The sequence below is a fragment of the Choloepus didactylus genome, chromosome 6 (genome assembly GCF_015220235.1).
Source record: "Choloepus didactylus isolate mChoDid1 chromosome 6, mChoDid1.pri, whole genome shotgun sequence".
Classification (NCBI taxonomy): Eukaryota; Metazoa; Chordata; class Mammalia; order Pilosa; family Megalonychidae; genus Choloepus; species Choloepus didactylus.
Genome location: NC_051312.1, coordinates 84,506,450 through 84,515,524, shown reverse-complemented (window position 1 = coordinate 84,515,524; position 9,075 = coordinate 84,506,450). Strand labels below are relative to the sequence as shown.

The following is a 9,075-nucleotide window of genomic DNA, read 5'->3' as shown; positions in this document are numbered from 1 at the left end:
AGGTGTCAGGGATTGATTTAGGTGATGAATGTACAACTATGTAATGGTACTGTAAACAATCGAAAGTACAATTTGTTTTGTATGACTGCGTGGTATGTGAATATATCTCAATAAAATGATGATTAAAAAAGAAAAAAAAAATTGTCCTCTATCTCTGATTACACTGTTTGAAGTCAAGTCTTTCTGATATTATCATTACTATGAAGTTTAAGTTTTCTCTTTCTTAAACTTTGCATGGAATATCTTTTTACATTTAAACCATCTGTGGCTCTATTCTTATGTTAACTGCTTATACATAGCAGAGTTGGGCCTCGCTTATGTTTATCTAGTCTGACAAACTCTGCCCATGAACTTGAATGTTAATGTGATTTATAATGTAATAATGTTATTGTATGTTTCTGTTTAAGTCTATCATCTTGCTATTTATTTATACCCTTTTTTGTCCTCTCTTTCTTCCTTCTTGCCTTTTTTGGGTTAATTGAATATATTTTGAAATTCCATTCTATCTTCTCTACTGTGGCTTTAGATATCCATCATATTATTTTCATATAGGTGATGCTTGGGATTACAGAATCCCTAATGTATCACAATCCTCCTTGAATTAATGTTATACCACTTCATTTAAAATATAATATCACTAAAATCATTCAATTTAATTTACTTTTCATCTTCATGTTATTTTTCAATATATTTTACATAGAATGTACATATATGTATGTATCATATATTAAGCCTCAAAATACATTCTTTTATTAAAGAATTATCTTTTAAAAGATTGATAGAAATCTATTATATTATGCACATATTTACTATTTATAATGCTCTTCTTTCCTTTCTGTAGACCCAAATTACCACATAGTATAATTTCCTTTGAGCCTAAAAAACTTCATTTAGCATTCTTGTAGTATAGATTTGTTAACGACAGATTTTTTTTGCTTTTGTTTCCTGAAAATGCCCTTACTTAAATTTTATTTTTGATGACCACTTTTGCTAGCCACAGAGGTCTAGATTGACAGGTTTCTTTTTTCTTTTAGTACTTTAGTTCTTTTTTTCTTAAATCATTTTTTCTGATGAAACTCAGTCATTATTCTTATCACTGTTCCCATATATTTATGGTGTCTTTTTTTCATGGGCTGTGTTTTATTTTCCCAGCTGGTAAAACAAATACCATACAATGCGTTGGCTTAAACAACAGGAATTTATTGGCACACAGTTTTGAGACTACAAGTCCAAAATTGAAGCACCAGCAAGGCAATGCTTTCTCCCTGATGACTGTGGCGTCTGGGGCTGGCTGCCAGCAAACCTTGGTCCTTGGCTTTTCTGCAATACAGCAATGCACATGGCAGCATCTTCTTTCTCTTCCAGGTTCTGTTGACATTCAGCTGCTTGCTGCCTCCTGTGGCTTCTCTCCGTCTGACTTTCATTCTGCTCATAAAGGACTCCAGTAATCCAGATTAGAGCCTGATCTGACTCACTTGAGCCACACCTTTACTGAAGTTACATCTCTAAGAGATCTTATTTATAATGGGTCCACACTCACAGAATGTGTACCAAACCCAGGAACATGTCCAACTGGGATACACAATTCAATCCTCCACAGGCTTCTTTTAATTTTTTTCTTTCTTTGGTTTTCATCATTTTGACTTTGTGTCCATCAACTAATGAATGTTAAAACAAAATGTGGTATATACATACAATGGTATCTTATTCAGCCATAAAAAGGAATGCAGTTCTTGGGATCTGACACCCAGGGGAGTGACTCTCCCTGGCAATGTGGAATATGACTACCGGGGAGGAATCTAGACCCAGCATTGGGGGATGGAGAACATCTTCTTGAGCAAAAGGGGGATGTGAAAGGAAATGAAATAAGCTTCAGTGGCAGAGAGATTCCAAAAGGAGCCGAAAGGTCACTCTGGTGGGCACACTTATGCACAATATAGACAACCCTTTTTAGGTTTTAATGAATTGGAATAGCTAGTGGCCAATATCTGAAACTATCAAACTACAACCCAGAACCCTTGAATCTTGAAGATAATTGTATAAAAATGTAGCTTATGAGGGGTGAATATACCACTAAATGTGGGCTTCTCCCACCTGTGAGCTCTACTGAAGGCTTAGAACATGGATCTAACCATTGCCAGAGTGTTGTTATCAAAATCTCTGTCACAAAAATTTCTAGACTGTTGATGGTCTGTTCATAACAGGAATATAAATTTATCTGTTCATTCAACAGCCCTTTAATTCTTTATATATTGGTAGTATCTAGAATAAAGTTGAAAACCCAAGATCTCTTGACAAAAAAAATCTAGTCTATGTAGAAGACAGACAATATATCATAATGAAAGCTTTCAAATTCCTGCACAAAGGAGATGTAGAAATCTGGAGGGGGATGAACACTGCCTCTCATGGAAAGACTCACATAAGCCTTGAAAATTAAATAGGAGCATGCTGTTGAGAATGGACTTTCAGGAAGAGGATGTGTAGCTGTGTGAGAGGGCTAGTCTACCTACCACCGGGAAGCAATCATTTGAGTTTCCTCCTCTATAATGAGGCAATAGCAGTACCAACCTCTTAGGGTACACCATGATTAAATGCCATTTTTATAAAGTACCTAGAAAATGTAGGTTTTCAAATTAAGTTTAATAATTGTGAAGTTTTTTTTACTTATTGGGGATCAGGATAGGCTGGTAATTAGACACTCTCAAACCTGTACTTGAAGCCAGAAGAAGTCTCCTGGGATTCCCAGAACCTTGATGAATGATGTTTAAATTAGGGATTCTGGTCTAGGTGTAGGGAGGTAAGCTTGGCACAGAACTAAGCAAGGTCAATGAAGTTGCTCCAAATGTTTGGGGCCCAGGAGACATCTCATTATTTATATTAATAATACTTAGACCATCTCTCTTCTCTCTTCCATAATTATTCTCTTACACTCAGTCATGGGAGGAGGTAGAAGGAATGCAGAAAGACATTTCTCAGAGGGTCTTTTTTCCTTGTATTGATCTAATCTGCAAAGCATTACAACAAAGATAATTTTGTATTTATTATAATTTTACACCATTCAGAGTGAATTCACAGCAATTTTTCATTAGATCAGTCTCTGCAGGCTTCCTTTTTCTTCTATGTAAAGGGTGAAAACAGCTCTTTGCCTTACAGAGGGCGATTAGGAAATCACTTGCCCCATGGCCAATCCATGCATTATGTAGATTAATCTGCTTGGGTGGAATTGGCACTGCAGAACTTGGGACATGCATCTGTGTTTCTATATGCCTTCTTCCCCTCCTCCTGTCTGGGACCACCCCTCACCCCCATCCCTTGATCACTAGCACCTAGACCTAGCATAAGGTGGCACACATTTTTTACTTGCTCTAAAGATGTACGATGAAAGTTGATCACTCGTTCCCCAGTAACCAAGAACCCCATCCATCTCCAGAGTACCACTGATTTAGATTGATACTCTGCAGTTAATCCAGGACAAAACTTGGTGGCTAGCATTATATATCATAGATCCCTTTCAGACCACACATTGCAACCTACACAGAGTCCTTGAAAGGTTTAGTTATGAATGAATAAACAAACCCAAAGGTTCCATGGAGCAGTGTGGCCTTGAATAAAAATTGTTTGCTACAAACCAACCAACACTTGCCATTTCCCTCCCAAAATCAAGGATATATGATGGAAATTGTATAAGAAAAATTATATTAATGATAACAAATGCTCCTATTATTGAGCTCCGATCTACTGAGTTCAATTAATTGCATTTACACATCCTAGAAACTCAACCTTTCATTTATTCATTCATTCAAGTAATATATACAATATTTTGAGCCATGTGCTAAGCACTAGGGTTAGTCTTCATTGTACTTATAGCAAATAGGGGAGACAAACATTTGTCAAATAACCTTGCAAGCAAAAATAGAACAGCTTCTTTGCTGCTGAGTGTACATAGTTAAATTCTCACAATGTTTCTGTGAGGTAAGTATGATTCCAACTTTACAATGATGAAGAAACTGAGGTTCAGTGAGGTGAAGTAACTAACCTAAGGTCACACAGCTGGTAAGGGCCAGAGCTGAGATTTTTAATTCAGGTTTTCTGCATGGGTGGTGTCTTAGTTTCCCACCTGCTAAAACAAATAACATACAATGAGTGGGCTTGAGAAATGGGAATTTATTGGCTCACAGTTTTGAGGCTCAGAGAAGCCCAAAATCTAGGTGTCATCAAGGTGATGCTTTCTCCCTGGAAACTATGGTGTCCTGGGGCTGGGTGCCAGTGACCCCTGGGTTCTTGGCTCTCCTGTCACATGACAATGCACATAGAAATGTCTTCTCCTTTCTTTTCTGTATTCCACTGGCTTCCAGCTTCTTCTCCTCTCCATAGCTTCCTCTTCATAATGTCTCCAGTAATAGGATTAAGGCCCAACCTCATTGAGTTGGGCCACATCTTAACTAAAACTAACATCTTCAAAAAATCCTATTTACAATGGGTTGACAACCACAGGAATGGATTAAGATTAAGATCATGTTTTTCTGAGGTACACAATTCCACCTACCACAGGTAGGTGGCAGGTTGATTAGCATAATGATTATGAGCAGGGCCACTGTATATCACACTAAAATAATCTTTAACTGGGTAAACAAGTAGCAAAACTTTTTAGGGACCATATCAGAACTCATCCTTGTGCCAGGCTCTGATACTTCAGCAGTTATTTGGCCTATCTAGTAGAGGAAGAAATTATGGGATATGCTGAGATGTCTGCTCACTGAAGATAAAGTTGTGGAGACATAGATCCCCAGATACCTCTCAGCACTGGACATCAGTGTAGCCATGGAATCACCAGCAATAGGAATGGCTGTCTTATGGTGATAGAGATTATGGGTAGAAGTTTCCAAGCTCAGAGTTGCTGAGAAAAGGCAAGACTAAGGAAATAAAAGGATCCCTGCAATCATTGACTGGGTGTCTAATATCCAAACTTAATTCTTCTAATTCTCCAAATAGGAATTTCTAGGCTTAGGGCTTTATATATGTCTCTTTTGGTTTTGGTTTTGGTTTTGTAACTGCCCAAGGCTATTGTAGTCACAAATACTATCACATTACCTCTGCCTAGGGTTTCTGATCAAGGGTGGTGGGATCCTCAGTGGACATACTTGGCCCTATTTCAGATCCTTCTTGTTATTGGGGTGGAGGGTGAAGCAGACAGACAAGCCTAGATGATGCCAAGTTTCTTCAGTCTAAGTTGTCTGGCCCTGATGTGTGACCTTCCTAAATAGCATAAGTTATCATCTTCCACAGTGGCTGGTCAAACTACATTTATTGGAACTGTTGGTTAGCTGTCACTGGACATCCTATTCTAAAAGGGTATCTCTGAACTCAGGATTTATTATCTTCTTCGGCCTCTGTAGACAGGATCTTGTCACCTTCAGACACAGGTTTGACAATGGCCTTCTCCTGGATATTAACAGGCACAGGGTCCCAAGTTCCTTGGAATCCATGCTACAGCAGCCAGTGTAAATACAGTCTAGTAGAGGAAACAAACTTTCTAACTAGAAATGCATGTACAGGATTCACAGCTGCCCACCCTGCCTTGTTACCTCTGATTTCCTAATCCTCTCTTGTCTCAGCTGATGGAAATGACACACAGAAATGACCACAGTCATTGAACTCCTAATTGTCTAGATGGTCATAGGTACATGCAAAGCACTTTCTAAGAGCTCTAACATGGCTGGTTCTATTAAATTTGAGTAGCTGTTTTCTACCAGGAATATCTCTGTTCCAATTCTCCTAGAAATTTAATGGTATTTTAGGATTGAGCAGGTCAAGGGCAAAGTTAGTGATGGGTATACATCCTTCAGATTATGAATAAACTTCCTTCTGGAAATTAGGAAGCAGCTATGGGAAAAGCTCCACAATAAACTTAGCTGCTCTCTGAGCTAAACCCTTTGAAACAGTTTTCTTGATCATGAGGTACAGAAGGATCATCCCTTATCACCAGGTTCTCTGGCAACCATCCTCACCTCATTCTGCTCCAGCCTATCAACTGCTTGTTACTCCACAGACCTCAGACATTCAGATTTCCCAGTCCTCACTCTTATCGTGTATCAGCTGTGAAGAATCTTTGGCCCCTTTGATTTCCCTACTCATTTATTCAACAGTGTGTATTGAGCACCTATTATATTGTAGGCACTGTTTTTAAAGCTTGAGATACATCAGTGAACAAAACGGTTCCCAAAACCCTGCCCTTGTGGAGCTTACATCCTAGCAGATCACCTCCTCTGAAAGTGCTTCTGCCACTCAGAAGCGAGTGGCTATTCCTCCTTCACCATCTGTGCCTGAGGAAACCAGTGCCATTCAGAAGTTATAGGGAGCAGCTTTCCTAGGCCTGATAGTGCCATACTTTATAGTTCAAAGCAGAGACACACATCAAGAGAATCAAGAGAAAACTACTACTCCCTGAACTTCAAATAATTGCTAGAGAAATTCAGTATGTACAGTGTTGTTCATGTTCCCCCACCCCACCAACCCCTTTACTCCTCCTTGGTTTATGAGCTGGCTAGTACTAGAGTTGGGAGAAGAGGACAAGTATAAAGGTGAATATAGCTTACACTTTTATTCCTTAGGCTTAGAAATCAAATGGGATACCAAAAATAATCAAATGAGGAAAAGGAGAGAGGTGCCTGCACAGATAGATCTGCACACATATCTTCTCAGTTAGTGTGGTCAAGCCCCCGACTAAGGAGATGTCACTGTATACATGAGTTTGAAATAGTTCAACCCTAGTCATATAGAGCCATGAGTGATACTGTTATATCCTTTCCAATGGTCTCAGCTTTTACAAGTGTAATTAAAGAGGCAAATAGGGTCCCACAAAGGGCTCCAAAGTAAGGGTCGTATTACTCTGAAGTCTCAAAAATTAACTCTCCACCACTACCCCCACTGCCCCCATGAAGACCAAGACTCAGAATGACCCATTGGGCTCATGTGCCACTGGGTCCTTCTGCTGTTCTAGGTAACATCAACCCTTTTCTGCTGGAAGTGTTTCATGAGGCCCTGACAGATCTGCTTAGACTTGATGTAGTAGACAATGGGGTTCATGAAGGGTGGGACTAAGAAGTACAGATTGGCCATGAGCACTGCCAGGGCAGGGTAGCTGTGCTTCTCTACTCGGTGCAATACAAACAGCCCCAGTTTGGGCAAATAAAAGATACGAACAATGCAGAGGTGTGAGACACATGTGTTGAGTGCCTTGAGCCGTTCCCTAGGTGATGTGATGCTCAGCACAGTCCGTAGGATCAGGGCATATGACAGCACGATGAGGGAAGAGTCAAGGCCCAGTGAGAGAAGGATGGAGATCAGGCCAACCAAGCTGTTGATCCGGGTATCTGAGCACGCCAGCCCCACAAGGTCACAGTGCAGGCAATAGCAGTGAGATAGTACACTGATCTGGGGAAACAGCAGCCGCTGCAGGAGAGTGGGTCCTGGGAGGTTGAGCAGGATAGCCCTCACCAGGATGGCAGCCCCTACCTTGGCTGTGGCTGAGTGGGTAAAGATTGTGGCATAATGCTGAGGGTCCCAGATGGCAACAAAGTGATCAAAGTCCATGGCCAGCAACACACCAGATTCAACATAAGTGAAGGCATGAATGAAGAACATTTGTGCTGCACAGAGATCAAAGGGCAGCTCATGAGACCCCAGCCAGAAAAGCCGGACCATGGTGGGGAAGGTAAAGGCACAGAGGCCTAAATCAGAGGCCACCAACATGGACAGGAAAATGTACATGGGTTCATGTAAGGCTGGATCTGTGCAGATCAGGAAGAGAATCATACTGCTGTCCAGAATGGAAACCACACAGATCAGGTTGATGGGGATGGACACCCAATGATGAGAGCCCTCCAGGCCTGGAAAGCCAGTGAGGAGGAAGGTAGAGTGACCAAACGTGCTGGTGTTACAGGAGAACATAGCGGTTCCAGGAGGGAGGTGTCCACCCTAGGGGTAAGAGGAATTTGTTCATTCAATCATCATTTATAAAATCCCTACTAAGTGTGATTGTGAAGGAAGAGCTGCCCCATAACCCTTTCTTAGGCTATGAAAGAAATCTCATTGTTCCAGGAGCTCCATTCCCTTCCGTGTTCTGACCAGTTTAATCTTCTCTTTTAATAATGTGGTATTGAATAAATTTTCTGAGTTGATTTCTGCTTACAGCCACTCAGATCTTTGCTAAGCAACTATCTACCATTTGGCCTAAACAACATACTTTTATCAGTTAAGCTATACTGAGAAGCTTACCTCCCTCCAGAGCATCTTCTCAGACTAAATAATGAGTAAAGGAAAATAATTTTCTGTTGCGATTTAGGGTGATATTAGGAACAAGCAGTTTAGACTTCATTTCTATTTATTCTTAGGTTGGACTGAGGAAAACATACCTCTATCTCTTAACTCACTAGAGAGGACATGTCCAAACAAATGATTTATTTTTAAAACCATCCTTCTAGGAGGCTGGTTGCTTATTCCTCTGGTGCTGTTATGGTACCAACATTTTCCTTATTCCTTTTCTGGAAAAACCTTTGGGGCCCAAAATTGGTCCTTCTGAGTGTGCTCAATGGTGACAAATCTCTCTCCTGTGAAAATCGGTTGGTTTAAAGGAAACATTCAAGAGTTACTCAAAGCTATGTCTGGTAAGCAAGATGGGGACCCAGACGCATTCACTTTGGTTAAACTCCTACCCTTCTCCAACCCCACCTCCACCTCACTCCCTGCTTAAAATATGAACATGTTCTGATCCCACCTTTGAGGCAGCCCTCAAGGGTAGGCTCAATTAGAAGCACTTGTCTCTAATAATCTCTTTTTAGCCCTCTTACTATAAAAGCTGATTTGACAGGACCAAGTACTTTGAAGTTCTCCCTTAGTTGGGTGCAGGGGCTGAGGCAGACAGGTCTTGAGGGGGACCACCCAAAGAGTTAGGCAGAGAAGCATGAGCTTCCAGAACCCCAGGGTTCAAAATGTTTAACAGGGGAGCCCAGGGTATAGTGTGTAAGCTCATCTATTCTCATAACCTCACGTAGCACTTTTAGGCCACGTGCTCTC

The 9,075-nt window shown here is 40.7% G+C and overlaps 1 protein-coding gene across 1 annotated transcript; it reads right to left on the bottom strand.

The window, feature by feature from the left end:
* Positions 1 to 6,996: 6,996 nt before the first annotated feature.
* On the bottom strand, positions 6,997 to 7,950 carry LOC119535720 (olfactory receptor 51G2-like). Its single transcript, XM_037838031.1, has one exon. It carries the CDS (start codon positions 7,948 to 7,950, stop codon positions 6,997 to 6,999), a length of 954 nt encoding a protein of 317 aa, XP_037693959.1.
* Between the last annotated feature and the right edge of the window lie 1,125 nt (positions 7,951 to 9,075).